General features: G+C 38.7%; 1 protein-coding gene across 2 annotated transcripts in view; it reads left to right on the top strand.

Moving 5' to 3' along the window:
* Positions 1-23,006, top strand: part of Kif3a (kinesin family member 3A) — a 34,702-nt gene that overhangs the window by 2,482 nt on the left and 9,214 nt on the right. Inside the window, exons 2-11 of one of the 2 annotated variants that reach the window (XM_090321194.1) lie at positions 1,850-2,123; positions 6,310-6,454; positions 6,684-6,768; positions 7,835-7,940; positions 9,298-9,437; positions 11,096-11,293; positions 11,800-11,974; positions 14,766-14,864; positions 16,952-17,023; positions 22,530-22,686. In XM_090321194.1, coding sequence (XP_090177320.1) covers positions 1,850-2,123; positions 6,310-6,454; positions 6,684-6,768; positions 7,835-7,940; positions 9,298-9,437; positions 11,096-11,293; positions 11,800-11,974; positions 14,766-14,864; positions 16,952-17,023; positions 22,530-22,686 — 1,451 coding nt within the window. The remainder of the gene's footprint in view (positions 1-1,849; positions 2,124-6,309; positions 6,455-6,683; positions 6,769-7,834; positions 7,941-9,297; positions 9,438-11,095; positions 11,294-11,799; positions 11,975-14,765; positions 14,865-16,951; positions 17,024-22,529; positions 22,687-23,006) is intronic. The other variant, XM_090321193.1, reaches the window with a different exon arrangement.

Below are 23,006 nucleotides of genomic sequence, written 5' to 3'. Positions count from 1 at the left end.
TTACAAAGATAAATAGTTACTTTTTTTTCCTTCTTGGTCATGGGGCTTGAACTCAGGGACCTGAGTGCTGTTCCTGAGCTCTTTTGCTCAAGTCTAATGCTCCTGAGTAGCTAGTATTACAGGCATGAGCCACTGGCAAGACACTTAGTCTTAATGAATGAAGCAAATGGCTGGCATGCAATAGAATTAGAATGCGATGAATTGGAAAGTATTGCCATATGGTAATGCTGGCCTACACAGATATAAATCATCTTCTTTTTATACCAGAAGTCTTTTTATAATTTTTGTGGAATTTCTCAATTTTGGCAACTAATTAAAATATGAGCTAAATTCAGTCCCTTATCTACTTGTTTGTCTATCAGGCGATGATATTAATCACACAAGGAGCAAACCTAAGTGAATTTATGTCCTTGGATAGGGAGAGCAGGATGCCCTTTAAGCCTATTAAAAAAAGAAAAGAAAAAGAAAAGCATTTGACCTAGTCAGCGAGGTTTTCCCAAAGGAAGTAGCTATTGTACTGAGATCTGAAGGATAAGTAGATAGTATCTAAGTGAAGAGAGTATCAAGGAATGTTCTCAGTATAAGCAACAGCTCATAAAAAAGCCAGTGGTGACTGGGTCTTGCTGGTACGTATGCCTATAGTTCTAGCTACTCTGGAGGCTGAGATCGGAAGATCATGACTTGAAACAAGCCTGGAAAGAAAAGTCCAGGAGACTCTTATCTCCAGTTTCAAAAAAGCCAGAAGTGGAAAAGTGGGTCTAGTGGTAGAGTGCCAGTCATGAGCACAAAAAGCTAAGGAACAGTGTCCAGGCCATGAGTTCAAGCCCCTGTACTGGTACAAAAAAGGAAGAAAGGAAGGATGAAAGAAAAAAAAAAAAGGCCAGTGGTAAAGATGGAGGAATGTCCTGATGAGTAGAAAAGACCATGAGTTCAGGGTGACTGTCTGAATGAGCAAGCAATGTATTTTGTGAAATAAGACTGGAGAAGCAGACATGGATGGGAGCCATTTGCATTTTACCTTTACATTTCTTATTCTTACTGTAAGATTCATGAGAAACCACTGAATAATAGTATATGACAGAATTAACATTATGTGGATACTCAACAGCACAATAGGCAAGTTAATTAAATATAGCAGTAGAGTTAGGAGGCTATACTAGGGCCCAGATAATAGTGTGTGGGGGCAGCAAAGGCAGAGATAGAAGTGTATTGTATTGATATTATCTGTTACTTGTCAAAGTCACTGGTAATGGCTAATATTTAATTCATAGAAGGCTAACTGAAGCAGTCAGAATTGAATACCTAATTTCAGTACTAGGATTGTATTTGAACACAGGTTTTTAAATTATGTAACATTTCAAAACTCCTATCTTTTATATACCTATATTTTATAAAATTAGGTCATACCATACATTTTTCTCTGCTATTGGATTTTTTTTCTGAGTTCAAGCCCCAAGACTAGAAAAAAAAATGTCATATATGGGTATATGATTAACATTTTTACTGACATGTTGTCGAGAATAAAAAGAATGAAGGGCTTACTATATAATATAGTCTTGATTTAAACTTGTTAACCACATTTGCATATCTGTTCCAGCAGGCAGAAATTCAAAGAGGATGTCAGGACTTTTGTGCAGAAAGACAATCTATAATATTCTAGCTTATTTTCTACTTGGACAGCATTTACTACAGATACAAGTTAGATCTCGCTTCTCCTCTTTTGTATTGCAAAAGAAACCATTTTCCTGTTTGATGCAGCAAAAGAATCTTTTTTTCAAATTATAAATTTAACATGGCAAGGGAAAAATAAAATGTTCTGTTCATTCTTTGCTAATATTATCTCCACCAGATCAATAAATCGGAGAAGCCAGAGAGCTGTGACAATGTGAAGGTGGTTGTTAGGTGCCGGCCCCTCAATGAGCGAGAAAAAGCGATGTACTACAGGCAGGCTGTTGGCGTGGATGAGATGAGGGGAACCATCACTGTTCACAAGACTGATTCCTCCAATGAGCCTCCGAAGACATTTACTTTCGATACTGTTTTTGGACCAGACAGTAAACAACTGGATGTTTACAACTTAACTGCAAGACCCATTATCGACTCTGTTCTTGAAGGTTACAATGGTAAGTGATTATGCAGCTTACTTTTAAAAAATGAGGTATACGGACCGGGAGTTTGGCTTAGTGGTAGAGTGCTTGCCTAGCATGCACAAAAACCTGGGTTTGATTCCTCAGTACCACATACATAAAAAAAGCCGGAAATGATGCTGAGGCTCAAGTGATAGAGTTCTAGCCTTGAGAAAATCCAAGGACAGTGCTTAGGCCCAGGACTGGCAAAAAAAAAAAAAAAAAAAAAGAGAGAGAGAGATATAAAGCCAGGCGTGGTGGCTCACACCTGTAATCCTAGCTACTCAGGAGGTTGAGATCTGAAGATCATGGTTCAAAGCCAGCCTAGCATGAAAGTCTATGAGACTTATCTCCAACTAACCACCAGCAAACTGGAAGTGGTGCTGTGGCTCAAGGGGTAGAGCAGTAGCCTTGAGCTGAAGAGCTCAAGGACAGTGCCCAGGCTCAGATATCAAGTCCCATGACTGACCAAAAAAAAAAAAAAAAAAAAATCATCTGTATAGCCACCTGCTTTGGTAAAAAGGTTTGTAAATTTTTCCAGATTCAATTCAGTACCCACTGAGTTTATGTTTTCTTGAGTAAGCTTTGATAATTTTCTGTCATGGGATTTGTATATTACATTGAACTTGATAATTTATTGGCAAGAAGTTATTTAACATACTTAGTAGGTTACAGTGTAGTAATATGGCCTTTCTCATTCTTGAAAAGGGTGGCTTGTGTCTTCCCTTTTTGTATCCTGTCTAGACTACCTATAGGTTTATCTTACTGCGCTTCTGAGAGAAAGTATTATTATTAATTTCTCTGTTTTCTATCTTATTCATTTCTGTTTTGATGTTTATTGTTTCTTCTACTTTGGGTTCCATTAGATGTTCTTGTACTTTGTCAAAGAAGATGTTATGTTTGTTGTTTTGAGATCTCTTCTGATACAGGAGTTTAATGGCTTGAATTATCCTCCAGGTACTGCTTTAGGGGCATCTAACAGTGTTGACATGTTTTCATTTTCTTGGTTTTCTCTTTGTTTATTTCTTTGTTGGTCATGGGGCTTGAACTCTGGGCCTGGGTGCTGTTCTTGAGCTTTTCAGCTCAAGGCTACCGCCTTACCCCTTGTACCACAGTATCACTTCTGGTTTTCTAGTGGTTCATTGGAGATAAGAATCTCCCAGACCTGCTAGCTTTGAACCGGGATGCTTAGATTTCAGCATCCTGAGTAACTAGGATTACAGGCATGAGCCACCATACCTGGTGACATGTTTTCATTTGCAAACAGTTCAATCTATTTTCTGCTTTGACTTATTTTGTCTATAATCCCTTGATTAATTACAAAATGTATTAATTTCCAGATATTTTGAGGTTTGCCAGAGATTTTTCTCTTCATTATTTTATTTTATTTTGTTTTGTTTTATTTTTGCCAGCCCTGGTCTTAATCTCAGGGCCTGAGCATTGTCCTTGGACTTTCTCAAAGGTAGAGCTCTACAACTTGAGCCTCAGCATCATTTCTGACTTTTTTCTATGTATATGGTACCGAGGAATCAAACCTGGTTTTTTGTGCATGCTAGGCAAGCACTCTAGTACTAGGTCAAACTCCCAGCCCCCCCCCCCTTTTTTTTAATTTTATTTATTTATTTTTTTTGTGGGTTATGGGACTTGAACTTGGCCTGGGTGTTGTCCTTGAGCTCTTCAGCTCTAGGCTACTGCCCTTCCCTTGAGCCAAGCCTCACTTCCTGTTTTCTAGAGGTTAATTGGAGATAAGAGCCTCAGATTCTTTTGTGCCCGGGCTGGCTTTGAACCTTGATCCTCAGATCTCAGCCTCCTGAGTAGCTAGAGTTACAGGTGTGAGCCACTGTGCTAGCTCTTCATTATTTTAATTTAATTAGTTTAATTCTGTTTTAGTCAGAGAAAATACTATGTATTAGAAAATTTTTTGAGACTTGTTTCATATTCTAGGATATAACCTATAATTGGGGGGGAGTGTATATTCTGTTGTTGGATGGAATATTCTATAAGGGTCTATTAGTAGATCAAATTGCTTGATAGTGTTTTTCAGTTTCTACCATGTGCTTATTTTCAGTCAACTTGGTTTGTCAATTATTGAGAGAAATGCTTAATTCTTTTTTCTTAATTGCATATTGAAAGCACATTTCTCTCTGTAAATTAACTAAGATTACAGGTGTGAGCCACTGGTGCCCAGCTCTTTTTGTTTTGAGTATGAAAATATTCCCACCAGCTGGATGACATTCTATTGCTCTGCCCAGATAGGATTTGTAGGCAAATGAGCAGCATTTTCAGTGCAGGCATTCCTGGTTCTTTAGTGCCCAAAGTCTAAGGGCTAGACTCAGAGGCTGCAGCTTCAAACCCTAAGAGCTAGCGACCTGTTATTCCAGGCTTCAGAAGCCAGAAATGTACAGATTTTGCTACTCAAGTTGGCAACTTACTCTTCTTGACTCAACCACTAGAGACCCTGGCATTTAGCCCCTATTGTAATCCTTGTTTTCTACTAGGAGTGGATAGCAGCAAACATCAAGAGGCAGTGCCTTCTATGGTTGCAGCTCTTATAGGCCATAAGTGCTAGAACTTTCAACTCTGCTCTCATAACCCTATTGTTATGGCTCAAAGGCCTAGGGCATTGTGATCCTCAGCCCTTAACAGAAGTTAGTATTTAATCTCTCAGGCCTAGGGCTTGGCCTTTAATACTTGGCAACTCACTGGAACTCTCCTGGTGACTAGAATCCAGTGTCTCATCTTCAGCTTTTCACAGCCTTTATTGTCTCTGTTATCTCTACTCTCTCTCATTTCTTCCTTGTCTGCTTTCTGGAACTCTTGAGCTGTCTTTGAATTACTAGCCTCAATACTCAATGAGTAATAAAAGATCCGAAAACAAAACAAAAACAAAAACAAACTTGAAAAAAGCCTTTTATTAGGGCTAGTATTACACCACCAGGGGGCAGCACAGGAGTGTTTGTGGACTAACTTCCTACTTAGACAGTCACACCAGGGTGTGGCCAGAATGTCTGGGCCAATCAAGTCAGTGAAAGACTGGATTTGCATAGATCATAGCACAGTCCCTCCTTAGCAGGACCATTGCACAAATCCTGTAAGTCCCTCCATACAAATGAAGGATTGTGTTGGTACCAGTCATGTCTTCCGGCTGAGCCACCATGGAATTATTTCCACTCTGGCTTGGAAATGGCTACAGTGTCTTCTAAAATTCACTAAGACTTGTGATGGCAAAAAGTTCAGCCTGAGCTGACTATGCATATGCATTATATATGTATGTGTGTGTGTGTATTATATATATATATATGGCTTCCTCTCTGTTTCTTCCCCACTACCTAAGACCTTATACATGTTAGGTCAGCATTCTACCACCTGGTGTTTTGATGGTTAATTGGAGATAGAGTTTCACAGACTGTGCTGCCTGGCTGGCTTCAAACTGTAGTCGTCTAGGTCTCAGTCTCCTGAGTAGCTTGGAATGTTTGTGACACACTGATGCCCATGACTCTGGTTCTTCTAACAGTGATGTGTATGTAACACAGAGTATATATTGTACATGTTGCTAGTAAAAAGGAGATTTGTACTTTATACAACTACTTAATACAAAATTTAAAATGAGATTTGTAATATAATAAAAGTGTGGGGCCGGGAGTTTGGCCTAGTGATAGAATGCCTGCCTAGCATGCACGAAGACCCGGGTTCAATTCCTCGGCACCACATACATAGAAAAAAGCCAGAAGTGGTGCTGAGGCTCAGGTGGTAGAGCTCTAGCCTTGGGAAAGTCCAAGGACAGTGCTCAGGCCCTGAGCTCAAGCCCAGGACTGGCAAAAAAAAAAAAAAAAAAAAAAAAAGTGTGAATTCAAAGAAGAAAATATATCACAGTGCCAAAGGATTTTGTGTGTGTGTTTGTGGTCTTGGGGCTTGGATGCAAGGCCTGGGCCTCTTCATGCTCAAGGCTAGTGTTGTACCACTTGAACCACAGTGCCACTTCTGGCTTTTGAGTGGTTACTTGGAGATAAGAGTCTTATGAGAACTTTTCTTCCCTGGTCCAGATTTGAACCAAGATCTTCAAATTTCAGCCTCCTGAGTAGCTGACAGGTGTGAACCACTGGCACCAAGCTAAAGAAATTAATTTAATAGCTATTATTCTGTACCATTAGACTAAACAGTGACAGTCTTTTCTCATTTTCAGGGACTATTTTTGCATATGGACAAACTGGGACAGGCAAAACTTTTACTATGGAAGGTGTTCGAGCTGTTCCTGAACTTAGAGGAATTATTCCCAATTCATTTGCTCACATATTTGGTCATATTGCAAAAGCAGAAGGAGATACCAGGTAAAAGAATATTTTTATTTTTCTAATATCAAGAAGTCCAAATATATGGAAGTAGCAGTATGACTCAAGGAGTAGGGTGGTAGCCTGGAGCTAAAGAGCACAGGGACAATGCCTAGGCCCAGAGTTCAAGTCTTAGGACCAACCAAAAAAAAAAGAAAAGAAATACAAGTATAAACAAGCTATTCTTATAAATATTTTACTCTTATATGGTAAAATATTTTATTTATAGATTCTTGGTTCGAGTGTCATATTTGGAAATCTATAATGAAGAAGTTCGTGACCTTTTGGGCAAGGATCAGACACAGAGATTAGAGGTAAGGAAATCGAAACTGGAGTGCTTTCCAAAACAGTTATGTCCTTTTTGTACAAAATGTACTTTTAATATTTTAAATAGCCTTATATCATCTTTTTTTTTTTTTTTTTTTTTTTTTTGCCAGTCCTGGGCTTGAGCTCAGGGCCTGAGCCCTGTCCTTGGACTTTCTCAAGGCTAGAGCTCTACCACTTGAGCCTCAGCACCACTTTCAGCTTTTTTTCTACGTATGTGGTAGCGAGGAATCGAACCCGGGTCTTCATGCATGCTAGGCAAGCACTTTAACCACTAGGCCAAACTCCCGGCCCCTAGCCTTATATCATCTTGCAAGCACAAACATACCTGGTAGTAACTCACTGAAGGCATAATGCTGAGTCAGGTGATAAGCAAGCAGTAAATTCGGTAGATAGTCCCAAAATTTTAGCATGATGTGAACAAAGATGACCTTTAAAACAATATTGGAATTGTACTGAAAGTGGTAATGGCACATACTTCCTAGGCTTATTGCCAACATTAACAAATTTAAAAGAGAATTAAAGTCAATGCCTGACACATAGTATACTTATTAGTGTTAGCATTTTTTGAGTTTATATGCATTAGACAGTAAAAGAATACACATGTAATTTTCTTTTACATACATCATTAAAAACGATTGGTGATGCTAGAGCAGGCACCAATTAGTGGCTCATGCCTGTCATTCTAGCTACTCAGGAGGCTCAGAACTGATGATCATGGTTCCAAATCAGCCTGGAAGGAAAGTAAGTCTGTGAGACTTTTATCTCCAGTTAAGCAGAAGAGCCAGAAGTGGAGCTGTGGCTCAAGTGGTAGAGTGCAAACCTTGAGCAAAAAAACTCGGGGATACTGCCCGGTTCTAATTGGTATTTTGAATGTTTTTCCTGTAAATTATTACTTCCATAAGTGTAGGTACATTATCTATTGGTTCTTGACAATATTGTCACAATTTTATAGAGACAGTAGATGCTCAGAAAATAACCATGAAAGAATTACAATACAACTGTAAAGTCTTACATGTGTATGTATTTTTTGTTGTTGTTGTTGTTGTTTTTTAGGTTAAAGAAAGGCCTGATGTGGGAGTTTATATCAAAGATTTATCAGCTTATGTGGTAAATAATGCTGATGATATGGATAGAATTATGACACTAGGCCACAAAAATCGTAAGTGTAATTAATGCTTATAATTAAACCTCTGTATGTTTAGTAGACAAAGCCAAACTACTGTGATACTTTGCCCCATAGAGATTGAACACTTGGTGTTTAGAAAACCCTGTATTTACTATGAAGGGAGCATATATTAATGAAAGATTGTTTCCAGGCTGAACAAAATGTTGGTTCTTTTTAATAATGTCAATCTTTTTTTTTTTTCTGTTGGTTGTGGGATTTGAACTCTGGGCCTGGGCGCTGCCCCTGAGCTCTTCAGCTCAAGGCTAGTGTTCTTCCACTTTGAGCCACAGCACCACTTCCAGTTTTCTGGTGGTTAATACATAGAATCACTATTCTATAATGGATTATCTCTGGTTTCACTGTTGTAAATAATGCTGCATTGAGTATTCTTTCATTCTTTTATTGTTTAATGAATTTGTAAGATGTTTCTGTGATTCCCAAATCACATGTTTCTTTAGAAACCTAAATTATCAGGACACTAGTGGTTCATACCTGTAATTCAAGCTACTCAAGAGGCTAAGATCTGGAGGATCATGGTTCAAAGCCACACCACTCAGGAAAGTTCATGAGACTCATCCCCAGTTAATCAGCAAAAAGCCAAAAATGAAGCTATGGCTCAAGTGATAAAGTGCTAGCCTTGAGCAAACAAGCCCAGGCCCTAAATTCAAGTCCAGAACAACAACAACAAAAAAGCAACGATGCAATAAAATGTCTAATTATTAAGTACATATTAAAGTGTATATTTCTGGTTTTTGTTTTGTTTTGTTTTTTTGCCAATACTGCGGCAAAAACTCAGGGCCTGGCCACTGTCCTTGGACACTTTTGCTCAAGGTTAGTGGTCTGCCACTTTACCCACAGTACCACTTCCGACTTTTTCTGAGTATGTGGTACCGAGGAATTGAACCCAGGTCTTGGTGCATGATAGGCTAACATTCTACCACTAGGCTACGCTCCCGGCTCTGTTCTTCATTTTTAAAGAGAGATGGTTTTACCATGTTGCCCCAGCTAGTCTTGAATTTCTGGGCCCAGCCATCCTCTTCCTCAGCCTCCCTGATAGCTAGGTGTTCATCGTACCCAGCTTTGTAAATTAGTTGCTATTAGCCGCTAATACTTGAGATTGAAATTATGTTTGTGTAAAATCATGACTCTGATATGAGGACCATTACCAATTCTTTTATTATCAACATGAATGAAGGGAGGGATTTCATATGGCTAAATCTGCACCTATGGTTTTATGGTTTAACTATAACTCTGGTTTTGGATTGTGAAAAAAGTTAAGTATGTTAAATATACTTAATATCTAATTATTACTCAGGGTTCTCTGTTATTTTATGGGATTCCTTTCTTGAAGGTTCGGTTGGTGCTACTAATATGAATGAACACAGTTCCCGCTCCCATGCCATCTTTACAATTACTATCGAATGCAGTGAGAAAGGTGCCGACGGGAACATGCACGTCAGAATGGGCAAGCTCCATCTTGTAGACCTTGCTGTAAGTCACAGGGCCTTTCTCTCCCCCCCCCCCCCCCCTCTCTCTCTCTCTCTTTCTTTTTTTCTGCTAGTCCTGGGGCTTAAAATCAGGGACTGAGCACTGTCCTTTCTCAAGGTTAGAACTCTACCACTTGAGCCACAGCACCACTTCCAACTTTTTTGTATGTATGTGGTACCAAGGAATTGAACTCAGGTCTTGGTGCATGCTAGGTGAGCACTCTACCACTTGGCCACCTTCCTTCCCTTCCCTTCCCTTCTCTTCCCTTCCCTTCCCTTCCCTTCCCTTCCCTTCCCTTCCCTTCCCTTCCCTTCCCTTCCCTTCCCTTCCCTTCCCTTCCCTTCCCTTCCCTTCCCTCCCTCTCTCTCTCCCTCCCTCCCTGCCTTCCTTCCTTTCTTCCTTTTCCTTCCTTCCTTCCTTCCTTCCTTCCTTCCTTCCTTCCTTCCTTCCTTCCTTCCTTTCTTCCTTCCTTGCCAGTTATGTGGTTTGAACTCTGGGCCTGGCATTTCAGCTGAAGGCTATCGCCCTACCCCAGGGCCTGGGTGTTGTCCCTGAGCTCCTTAGCTCAAGGCTACCACCCTACCCCTTGAGCCACAGTGCCACTTCTGGTTTTCTAGTGGTTAATTGGAGATAAGAATCTCATAGACTTTAGTGCCCAGGCTGGCTTTGAACTGCAATCCTCAGATCTCAGCCTCCTGAGTAGCTAGGATTACAGGCTTGGGCCACTGCACCCTGCTATCGCAGGGCATCTCTTAAGGAAGAATGCTTTCTAGTGATCCATTTATCTCTTAAGTGAATAGAGATAAAGTGAAGAGATGTGACTTAAATAAGATTTGCAGGGCTGGGAGTTTGGCATAGTGGTAGAGTGCTTGCCTAGCATGCACGAAGACCACATACATAGAAAAAGCCAGAAGTGGTACTGTGGCTCAAGTGGTAGAGCTCTAGCTTTGGAAAGCCCAAGGACAGTGCTTAGGCCCTGAGTTCAAACCTCAGGACTTGCAAAAAAAAAAAAAAAAGACTTGTTTTGCTTATTTGTTAGAAGCTATTTCAAGTATATATGATTTATTTTCTCCCATTTTTCTCTTCCTTTTTTATTTCAAAACAAAGTCCAGGCATCACATTAGATATCCTACTGTTAAAATTACTTTTGTAAAAATCTTTGGAGGCTGGGAATGTGGCTTGATGATAGAGTGCTTGCCTAGCATGCATGAAGCCTAGGGTTCTATTCCTCAGCACCACATTCACAGAAAAAGCTGAAAGTGGTGCTGTGGCTCAAGTGGTAGGGCACTAGCCTTTAGCCAAAAGAGTTCAGGGATTAAAATCTTTGGAAAGAATATAAATAAATATAAATATAATATAAATAAATGTAAATAAAATATAATCCTACCTACTCAAGAAGCTGAGATCTAAGGATTATGGTTTGAAACTAGCCCAGACAAGAAAGACCATGAAACTCTGGTCTCCAGTTAACCACCCAAAAAGCCAAAAAAAGAAGTGAAGCTGTGGCTCAAATGATAAAACACTGGCTTTGTGCACAAAAGCTAACTGACAGCACCCAGGTGCTGAGTTCAAGCTCATACATGCACATACACTCACAGGGACGCACGCACACATGCATGCACAGTGTTATTTTTAAAAAAATTTTATCTGTTTATTTCTAGGGTTCAGAAAGACAAGCAAAAACTGGAGCTACTGGACAGCGCCTAAAGGAAGCTACAAAAATCAATCTTTCCCTTTCTACCCTGGGTAATGTGATTTCTGCCTTGGTCGATGGCAAAAGCACTCATGTACCTTACCGTAACTCTAAATTAACTCGTCTTCTTCAGGATTCCTTAGGAGGAAACTCAAAAACTATGATGGTAAGACTTAATGCATGGCATGGTTAACTTCAGGCAAATTTAAGATTCTAATTTATGCCCATACTAATGTGAATAGCATTTAAAAAAATTGATTATTGTACTCTTTTGATTTGTGGCTCTCTTTTTCTTTTTTTTTTTTTTTTTTGCCAGTCCTGGGCTTGGGCTCAGGGCCTGAGCACTGTCCTTGGACTTTCTCAAGGCTAGAGCTCTACCACTTGAGCCTCAGCACCACTTCTGGCTTTTTTCTATGTATGTGGTACCGAGGAATCGAACCCGGGTCTTCATGCATGCTAGGCAAGCACTTTAACCACTAGGCCAAACTCCTGGCCCCATGTGGCTCTCTTTTTCTAACACAGCATGTGCCTTAGATCACACTTGTCTCATTTAGAAACCCATGCAGCTGACATTCTTTTTGGGAAGGCCAAACTCGATTTGTATTGTTTTGATCTACTTGTAATGGTAATATTAATACTGGTAGTATAAAGCAATCTGTATTTCTCCTTCAGTGTGCCAACATTGGGCCAGCAGATTACAATTATGATGAAACTATCAGTACTTTACGGTATGCCAACCGTGCTAAGAATATTAAAAACAAAGCTAGAATTAATGAAGATCCAAAGGATGCTCTGCTTCGTCAATTTCAGAAGGAAATAGAAGAACTGAAGAAAAAGCTTGAGGAGGGTAAGTTCTTTGTGGAGTATTAATGTCAGCTAAAAATATTTTGTGAGACCATAAATGTTCTAATAAAAACCACTGTTAGAGCCGGGTGCGGTGGCTCACACCACCATGAGTTTCTTAGCTCTAATTAATCACTAGAAAACGGGAAATGGGGCTGTGGCTCAAGGGGTAAGGCAGTAACCTTGAGCTGAAGAGCTCAGGGTCAGCACCTAGTCCCAGAGTTCAAGCCCCATGACCCACCAAACCAAACAAAACAAACAAAAACCACTGTTAGAGGGCCAGGAGATTGGCCTGGTGGTAGTGTACTTGCCTAGCCTGCATGAAGACCCAGGTTCAATTCTTCAGTACCACATATGTATAAAGAGTCAGAAGTGGTGCTGTGGCTCAAGTGATAGAGCTCTAGCCTTGAGAAAATTCAAGGACAGTGTTCAGGCCCTGAGTTCAAGCCTTAGAAGTGGCAAAACAAACAAAACCCCAAAAATACTATTAGATGTCCTTTGAGTTTCTATTGTTGATATTTAGAAGAATACCCAAATATCTGGGCTAGGGATATAGCTTAGTGGAAGAACACTTGCCTAGCATGCATAAGGTCCAAGGTTCAATCTCTAACACTGAATTAAAAAAAAGAAAAGAAAAGGAAACAAAATTCTGGAAGATAACTTGGTACCTATATACTTTAAAGTAAGATGATACAATATTTGTATGTGATTTTTTAAAAACTGATTAAAATTGCCATTTTGATCCCCATGACCTGCTGTATGGCTACTTGATGAGTAATGAATTTTAATTTATACATAAGAGAAAATTCTGTGTTATATGTACTCAGAAGCAAATTACCAGAATTCTGACTTTGTGACTAATATCATATTACTGTTGCTTGGAGGGTATCAGAACATTACATGTAAATTTGCTATAAATGAAATTGCATTTTATGGCTTTATACACTTAAGGCCATGAAATACTTAAGCTTTCAGACTGAATTCAAACATGGAATTCTATTTGGAAATTCTTTTTTTTTCCCCCGTGGGACTTGAACTCTGGGTCTGGTCGTTGTCCCTGCGTGCTTCAGCTCAAGGCTACCTACCACTTTACACCTTAAGCCACAGTGTGACTTCTGGTTTGCTGGTGGTCAATTTGGAGATAGGAGTCTCACCAACTTTAAAGCTGGGTGAGGTGGCTCAAGCCTGTAATCCTAGCTACATAGGAGGCTGAGATCTGAGGATTGTGGTTCAATGCCAGTCTGGTACTAAAGAACATGAGACTCAGGGCTGGGAGTTTGGCCTAGTGGTTAAAGTGCTTGCCTAGCATGCATGAAGACCCGGGTTCGATTCCTCGGCACCACATACATAGAAAAAAGCCAGAAGTGGTGCTGAGGCTCAAGTGGTAGAGCTCTAGCCTTGAGAAAGTCCAAGGACAGTGCTCAGGCCCTGAGCTCAAGCCCAGGACTGCCAAAAAAAAAAAAAAATGAGACTCTTATCTCCAATTAACTATGAGAAAATCAGAAGTGGCACTTGGCTCAAGGGGTAGCATGGTCGCCTTAAACTGAAGAGCTCAGGGACAACACCTAGGCCCAGAGTTAAAGCTCCACAACTGACAAAAAAAAAGAAAAGTCTCACCAACTTTAGTGCCCAAGACTGTCTTTGAACCGAGATCCTCAGACCTCAGCCTCCTGAGTAGCTAGGATTACAGGTGTGAGCCACCACCTCTGGCTTGGAAATTATTTTCTGAGAGGGCAGTGCTAACAGGTTAGAAAGATTTGTAAGTTGTCTTATGAGCGTGAGAACTTCCTGATCATTGGTAGGTTCTGAGGTCTTCCTGGCACTGCCATGAGAGAGACAGCTTTCTGATGCTAGAGTCTCTGCAAGCCAAGTAAACAGAGGCTTTGAAATGGCACCAAAGGGTCTGTGTGGAAGCTGCATCAGCAGGATTCAGAGATACTGGCCTCTTCACAAATGCCTAGAGACCATCCAAGCACAATAAATGAGGACAGTTATTGAAGAAAGCCCATGTGTGAACTGTTTCTTTGATATAATTCAGTGTTTTAAGTTTGACCATTAGGTGGTAGTTATATCCAGGATAAGATTCTTTTTGTTGTTGTTGGTTGTGGGGCTTGAACACTGGGCCTAGGAGCTGTCCCTGAGCACCTTAAAGGCTAATGTCCTACTACTTGAGCCACAGTGCCACTTCCAGTTTTCTAGTGGTTAGAAAAGAGTCTTAAAGATTTTTGTGCTTGGGCTGGCTTTGCACCTCAAACATCAGATCTCAGCCTCCTGAGTAGCTCAGATTACGGGTGAGAGCCAATGGTGCCTGGCCAGTATAAGATTCTTAATTTCTCAGTTATGTTAATGTTGGCTGTGTGCTTTTTATTCGCTGATTCCATTTATTTTTCACTTTTAGGTGTGCAGATCCTAGAGCTTACCTAGTTCTCAGATTAGTTTATATGATATACTATTCAGGAACACTTAAAAAGCATTTAAATTGTATTTGGGACAACAAAAATGTTTTTTTTTTCCCTGCCAGTCCTGGGCTTAGGCTCACGGCCTGAGCATTCTTCTTAGGTTTTCTCAAGGCTAGAGCTCTACCATTTGAGCCACAGCACCACTTCTGGCTTTTTTTCTGTGTATGTGGTACCGAGGAATTGAACCTGGGTCTTCGTGCATGCTAGGCAAGCACTCTACCACTAGGCCAAACTCCCGGCCCCAAAAGTCTTAATAAAGAAAATAAATACAGGCAGTTTCTCAGTAGCTAATAACATGGCATAGACTAAAAAGTTTGTTTTAAATTTCTATCTAAGGGGAAGAAATATCAGGCTCTGATATCAGTGGGTCAGAGGAAGATGAAGATGAAGAAGGTGAACTTGGAGAAGATGGAGAGAAAAGGAAAAAGAGAAGGGGTAAGTTTTGCTTCATATCGTAACTGGTAGAAATTCACCAGCATTGCTATCTAGTACATGCCTTTCATTTTGCTGGTTTTAGTCATGATAGCAATGGAAGCAGAGGATATATGCCATGGAACTGGTTAGCTTTGCAATGTTTTTATCTTGTACTCATCTCTTATTTAGAAGTCGGCTCAATACCATATGGTGTGGATTTTGTTTTGTGTTTTGAAATTTTAAATAAAAAATTTGAATGAGGATTAGATGATTCCATACAATAATCAAATGTGCTCTCATTCCCACCCAATTGCAGGCCATGTGTTAATAGGTGTGATGAAGCCTAAAGATCTGCTAAAGATGCAGATAACTTGTAAAAGAGATGGTCATGTTGTGACGGCCTACGTTTCCCAGCCTTTTACTCTAAATATTTATTTCATAACTCTCTTCCATTCATGTAGATCATTGTTTTCAAGCTGGTGCATATTTTGCTTGTCTTATCTAAATGATCTTATTGAAATAAGCCCATTGCTGTGTGATCAGGAGCCCCAAATTTAAAAAACTGTAGAGGTTCTATGCCTTCAAAAGATAGGCAAAGAGGCCGGGAGCTTGGCCTAGTGGTAGAGTGCTTGCCTAGCATGCATGCAGCCCTGGGTTCAATTTCTCGGTACCACATACACAGAAAAAGCCAGAAGTGGTACTGTGGCTCAAGTAATAGAGCTCTACCTTAAGAAAGCCCAAGGACAGTGCCTAGGCCCTCAGTTCAGGCCCCAGGACTAGGAAAAAAAAAAGGGGGGGGGGCGCCGGGAGTTTGGCCTAGTGGTTAAAGTGCTTGCCTAGCATGCATGAAGACCCGGGTTCGATTCCTCCATACCACATACATAGAAAAAAGCCGGAAGTGGTGCTGAGGCTCAAGTGGTAGAGCTCTAGCCTTGAGAAAGTCCAAGGACAGTGCTCAGGCCCTGAGCTCAAGCCCAGGACTGGCAAAAAAAAAAAAAAAAAAAAAGATAGGAAAAGCAGAAGTTTGCAGAATATAGCCTTCTGGCCAGATCCAGCCTAAACCTGTTCTTATTCACAAAATTACAATAACCATGCTCATCTGTTTACATATGTCTCTGGCTGCTCTCACACCGAAGCCAAAACACTAGTTATCCTGTTGTAGGAAACATATGCAGATCTCTGACTGAGATGAATTTATGTTCATACCTAGTTTTCCACAAAGCATACAAGCATACTTGCCTTCTCAAAGGTACTGTAGGTAATAGAATTATTAAAAATAAAATTTTAAGTAGAAAAAATATACCTTTTTAATATTGAAAAATATTAAATATTTAGAAATATAAATTTTTCCAGTGAGCCTTTGCTGTCAAACTTAAACTTTAATACTTATAGTTGACAGTTTGATGTATTAATGAGAGAGAAAAATTGGAGCCATACCATTTTGTCCACAACAAAAGGAGTATTTTATCAATACTATAGCATTATGTTTGACTTTTTATCTTATTAAAGAGACTTAAATACCACTAAATGACATATTTGTCATTTCATTCTCTTCATTTCAACTCTGAATAATTATTTTATGGTGAGTCATAGGATTGTCCACTATGAATCTAAAGAAACTCAGTTTCTAATTCCCTATATAGTTTTATGAAGTAAAGAATATCGATTGATAGACTACTCTCAAGACTGATTTCAAAGGAAAGTAAATATTGAGTTTTGAAAATAAAGCTTGGTTTACAGCTAGATGCCAATGGCTCCTGCCTAAAATCCTAGCTACTTAAGAGGCTGAGATCTGAGGATCTTGGTTCAAAGCCATCTGGGCAGAAAGGTATATGGGGCTCTTACCTTTGATTAACCACCATAAAAAAAAAAAAGAAAAGCTGGAAGTGTAGCTGTAATGCAAATGGTAGAGGACTAGCCTTGAGCAAGAAAATGCTAAGGAATAGAGCCCTGGCTCTGAGTTCAAGCCCTCCTCAAAAAAAAAAAAAAAGAAAAGCTTGATTGTTGTTTAAAATTCCTTCTTCAGAACTGAATTTTTCTCTGTATGTGTATTCATTTTCTTGTCTCCTCTCTTTGGTTTCCGTTGGGCTCACTTCTTTGTCTTCCAGGCAGTAGCAGCAGCAGTAGTTCAGACTCCACATGTTCTGTCATAGAGAAACCTCTGGATAAGTCCTTGCCTAGTGAGTGGTAGCTCTTCAATTCTCTAACAGAGCTTGGGCTTTTCCATAATCCATGGCCTTCATGTGAAAAATGCTATACCGCTGCCTGTCATTTTGACGAATACATGTTGGACGTCCCAGTAGAACAAAGCATGTAACGATTCCCCACTCCCTTCATTGCTTCCTGTTAACCATAATTGTTGAAACATATGCTTGAGCTTATGTTTGAGACAATGGAAGAGAGATTCATGCTTCTGCAGTTGAGATAATGTAAAGAGAGTTAGTAAGCTGTATGAAAGAATAGTTCTTAAGATTCTTTTTTTATTTGTGTGAAACATTTTTAATTCTGGCCAGTATAAAGGACATTTAAACAACATATCCTGAATGTCTAAAAGTAGAAATTACATTTGGTGGCACACCTGTGCCCATTTTAACACATGGTACAGTTGGAAATAGTTTACATTTTGGCATCCTTGTAGCAATACTCTGGGCTGAGAATATGTTGTAGCAGTAGAGTGCTTGCCTAACATGCATGAAGCCCTGGGTTTAATAAACAGAAAAAAAGCCGGAAGCGGTGCTGTGGCTTAATTGGTAGAATGCTAGCCTTGAGCAAAAGAAAAAAAATTTTTTTAAAAGATTGAATGCTCCCAAAGCTGTGAAGTTTTAACCAGAAAATATCCATTGAATTGTAGTTTCTTTCAAATGGACATCTATCCTAATTTCTGAATTACCTGATAGATTGTCAAAAATTATATAAGATGTGATTAGAACTCACAATCACGTGAAGAAATTTATGATGGACCTATCTAGATGTTCTTCAGACATAAAGGATTTTTTTCTTGTAAACCTCAATTAAGTTGAAATTATTTAATTTTATGTATTAGTATTTTATTTATAGAAGAAAAGGGAGAGGATGCTTTTTTCTACAATTTGCAGCTTACTGTCTTTTAGAGCATTATCTATGTATTCACCGTCTTCAGAACTAATAAGAATAAAAAAACAATTGTTTACTGTTCTTATGGTTTTAGCTTTCTAGGGGAAGAATTTCAAGAACATTAAAACTCTTAGTCTACTGATAATTCTTAAGCAAGTTTCAAAAGCAATTCATTTCGAAGGATAATTTGCATAATACATGAAATTACTTTAGAGACCAGGTAGAAGTACAGTTTTATAGACTGAAACGTGAGGAATGTCTGAATAGGAAGTGCTGTAATTCATTTTTCTATTGCTAATCTTACTGCTGTGAGAGAGTAGGCCAACAATTCAAGAAAATTTAATTGCCATTTGGGTATCCAGCATATAACCTTTTGTTGTCGTGACACGGATGTGTTGGTGAAGAGATGGATGTCCAAGCATGTGGTTGCTGTATGTAACTGTATGTTCATGCCCTTCCTGTGAACATATGAATGGCCTTTTAGGTGTCCCTTGCTTGAATCATCACTTGTCATTTACTTCTATAGACTCATTTTATAATTCCCCTTAATGGTTTAGTAATAAGTTGAATGTAAGTTTGTTACTATACAGGTGTACTTCATTTTATATATGTAATAAATGGTCTTTTTTTCTTCAAAAAAATATCAAGTTGGGAAACTCACATATATTGTGAGCCTACTGTCCTTAAAAATTCATTGTTAAGCCTGGCACCAGTGGCTCACACCTATAATCCTAGTTACTCAAGAGGCTGAGATCTGATCTGAGGATCGTGGTTCGAATCTAGTCCAGGTAAAAAAGTTCATGAGACTCTTATCTCCAGTTAACCACCAGAAAAGTCGGAAGTGGAGCTGTGGACCAAGTGGTAGAGCACCAACCTTGTACAAAACAAAGTTTGGACAATGCCTCGGAATGGCACCAAAAAAAAAAAATTCTTTGTTGTTTTGTTAATCAAGTAATATTGAATGCAAATTGCCACAAACTAATTTGTTCATTCAGCTGTTTCAACTTTTCCTGTTTGGCTTTCTTAAAATGGTGAACACCTGTAGTGGATCTTTATGTTAGAAGAAACATTGAATTGGGAAATGAACAACGTGGATTTTGTGACTTTTAATTGACTAGTTTTTGTAATTGCCGTAGTTTTCTGTTTCACTCTTTTAGATGACTTGTGGTGCCTTAGCAGATTCCCAATTCCATGTCTGCCATTAGCGTAACCACAGGGTGCTGAGTTGATCGGTTCCCAAGAGTAGTGCGAGTCAGTATGACCTTGACACTGAGTTGTAAGCATAGACTAAACTAATCTTATCACCCGAGCCTAAATTATACCTCTCACTGCATTGAATATGCTTTCTTTTTATTTTTAAGTGAACTCTTTCATTTCTGATAGTGATTTATTTCTGCACTGACACTATAAAAGAGTGCTATTATATACATTTTCTTTGTTTTACAAAGGAAATAACGTTTTCCTTTTTTTTCCCCTCCTCCACGTCTCTATGCATATGCTTCCTGTCTGCGATTTGCTTACCACTTCTTATTGCAAGATCAAGCAGGTTGGTGTGATTGATTTGCACTCCACTTGGTACAATTACTTATAAAGAACTTCGCTAAGTACATTATACATTCAAATTTTAATTTTTTTACAAGGTAAGTATCCATATTTTGTATTGTTCAAAAACACTTTCAACTTAAAAAAGTTTTTTTTTTTTAATTCTTAAAGACTCATTGAACCAAATTCTGGAACTACTATTATAAATCATTTCACTTTCAAACATTTTTCCCCCTTTTTTTTTGGTAGTTGTAGCACTTGAACTCAGTGCCTGGGCACTGTCCCTGAGCTCTCTTGCTCAACACTAGCACTCTACCACTTTGAGTCACAGCTCCACTTCTGGTTTTTGAATGGTTAATTAGAGATAAGAGTCTCCTGGGGACTTTTCTGCCTGGTTGGCTTCAAACCACAAGCCTTAAATCTCAGCCTCCTGAGTAGCTAGGTGTGAGCCACTAGCACTAGGTCATTTTTCTCCATTTTTCAAAGCCAGGTGCATTCTTCCCTGTCTCTTCCGTGCCAGTTTACCTTCAGTTTTATTCAGCATATGGTAAAGGGCATCTGAAGGTGTTACTATTTGGCTTGATTACTCTGTGGCTCTTGACATTATTTCTTAGACTATATTTGTCTGAAATTTTATGCTAACTTTTATCAGGTAATTTTAGAAAATGAAGGGTTTTTTTTTTGACTGATGCATTTGATTGATACGAAGACTTTGTTTGCTTGTTTATTTATTTATTTTTTTGGTAGCAAGTATTGAATACAAGGGTCTTGTGCATGCCTAGCAAGTGTTCTACCACTGAGCTACTTTCCTTTTTAATCTTTAAAGGAATATATATGAGTCAGGTGCCAGTGGCTCATGTCTGTAATCCTAGCTATTTCAGAGGCTAAGATCTGATTATCAAGGTTCAAAGCCAGTCCAGGCAGGAAATTCTGTGATGTGAGACTCTTATCTTCAATTAATCATCTAAAAGCTGGAAATGGAGCTAAAAAAAAGCTCCGGAACTTGAGTTCAAGCCCAGGACCATTAAAAAAAAAAAAAGCCTTCAGTCTCTTCTCTCATTTGAGAAATCAAAATGCTTTTAATATAGAGATGGCAAATCCCCTCCTGTGCTCCCAAAGTGCAGAATTCTCCTCCTTGAATCCCAGGGTCCCTAGATTAAAGCATCCTGAGGATTCTGACAGGCCTTTCCCCTGGAGACTGAGGCTTTCATCATCCAAGTGAACAAAGGATAAAAACAAAGGAACAAACAAGTGATTTTTAGGGATGCCTTGTTTTTACATGCTTGTGTAGGAAATTAGCATACATTTTTAGCTTAAAATGTATTCAAAGTCATAATAATGATGTTTAAACCTAATGAATTACTTCAAGTATAGACATTGCAACTTACCCTAGCTACCTAGTCATGTTTGTCTTCATGAAGATAATAGTGTAGTAACACTTTGGCTGTGATAGCTTGGAAAAAATTTCTGAATGGTTTTGCATTTCTCATGTTAATTCATGGAACAATTCGATTCATCAGGAGGCGTGAATGTTTATATTTCACACAAAATCTTTTCATTTTACTGCCTTTTAATGGGTTTTGAAGTTAAAACCCATGGAGCCTAAAATACTTATAGTCATATGTTGATCCCATTGTTTCCTCGATCCCATTAATATTTCTTTTTCTTTTTCTTTTTGCCCTAGCCAGGCTTTAACAGTAGTCCCTTAATGTCTCCCTCCCAAAGTAGCTAGGATTACAGGCTTGAGCTATCATGTTCAGCAAGAAATTGTATTATGGATGGGAAATTTTTTAGGAATTCAGTTGCAATAGGAATTGAATTACTTATAGGGATTCCTTTTTAGCAATGCATTTCAGAAGGTTTAACACAAGGGACTATGAAGAATGAACCAATAGAGTCACATACTGACTTGGAATGCAATGAATCACACCATACCAAAGCATGAATCTGGATCAGTGCTTTAATTTATGCTTTAGTTTGTTTTGTGGCTTATGTTTTGCTTTAAAACTGTAGTTCTGTAGAAATGAAAATAATCCCTTTTAAACCCTTAAGATTTTTATATAATATTGTCTTAAGGAGTTTAATTGTTCCTTTTATGATTCCTAAGAGTATATTCATATCTATATCCATAATTATTTTTCAGTTATTTTTCATTTTTAGCAGCAGAGTTTAGATTTTGGGTGGAGATATTATCAATTTAAGCCACTTGACTTGGTAATTTATTATTTTTTGCTAGTCCTGGGGATTGAACTCAGTGTCTGATAACTGTCCTTGGGCCTTCTTCAAGGCTAGTGCTCTACCACTTGAACCACAGCATCACTTCCAACTTTTCTATATATGTGGTACTGAGAAATTGACCCAGGTCTTCATGCATGCTAGGCAAGCACTCATTCTACCACTAGTCCAAACTCCTGGCCTTAACTTTGTATTTAATTATCAGGAAAATAACTGAAAAATCATGTTTCTATTTTTTTAGCAGCCTATGAATTATTTTGGATATACAGATTTGCTTATTTGTGGCTTTCCTATTAATTGTTCTTTTCCTATTTTTCTGTACATTTATTTTGCTTCTCTTTCATGAATTTTTGATTGTTTTTCTTAAGTACCACTCTACAAGTGGGCAGTTGTTTGAGCATATCTAGGATCATAATAAATAGAAATAAGAGCCGGGCGTGGGGGCTCACGCCTATAATCCTAGCTACTCAAGAGGCTGAGATCTGAGGTCAAGGTTCAAAGCCAGCCTGGGCACAAAAGGACCTATGAGATTCTTATCTCCAATTAACCTCTAGAAAACAGGAAGTGGAGCTTGGCTCAAGGTTAGAGCTGAAGAGCTCAGGGACAATGCCCAGGCTGAGTTTAAGCCCCATGACCCACAAAAATAAATAAGTAAATAAATAAATAGGAATTAGAAGTGTTGTTTTTTTATTTCAGTAAAATATTGATTGGTTATGTATGATTGCATGTAAGCAGACAGGTTTACACTGAAGATAATTTGTGTATCTGAAATGCTGACTGGATTTAGTGATTGTGGCAATTAAATGACTCAAATAGGTAAAAAGAAAGTTTCCCCAGATAAGATGGTTGAGATGCAAGCAAAAATTGACGAAGAGAGAAAAGCACTTGAAACAAAACTTGACATGGAAGAAGAAGAAAGAAACAAGGCTAGAGCTGAATTAGAGAAACGGGAAAAAGATCTTCTTAAAGCTCAGTAAGTACCATTGACTTGGGATGGACTTACAAATCCATATTAAAATCTCCTTATTGTCTTTTGTTTGGAGATATAAGTGGACAATTGAATAACAGTTAAGTTTGATTTTTGTCTTCAGAATAGCAGGCATGGGGTATAAAGTCCAATGTATGTTGTATTTTTCTAAACGCTAGACCTGTTCTGATTAATTTCTGTGTGGGAGGGAAAAGTTCTAGTGAGTTTGAATCATATAGTTCAGTAATAAATTTAATACTATCCAGTGGTAAAATTTGGTAGAGATGCCACATAATTATATTGCTACTTTGAAATTATTCATCCAA

This window comes from Megascapheus bottae, chromosome 29, assembly GCF_031878675.1.
Source record: "Megascapheus bottae isolate mThoBot1 chromosome 29, mThoBot2.hap1, whole genome shotgun sequence".
Lineage (NCBI taxonomy): Eukaryota > Metazoa > Chordata > Mammalia > Rodentia > Geomyidae > Megascapheus > Megascapheus bottae.
This window is presented reverse-complemented; position numbering and strand designations above follow the sequence as displayed.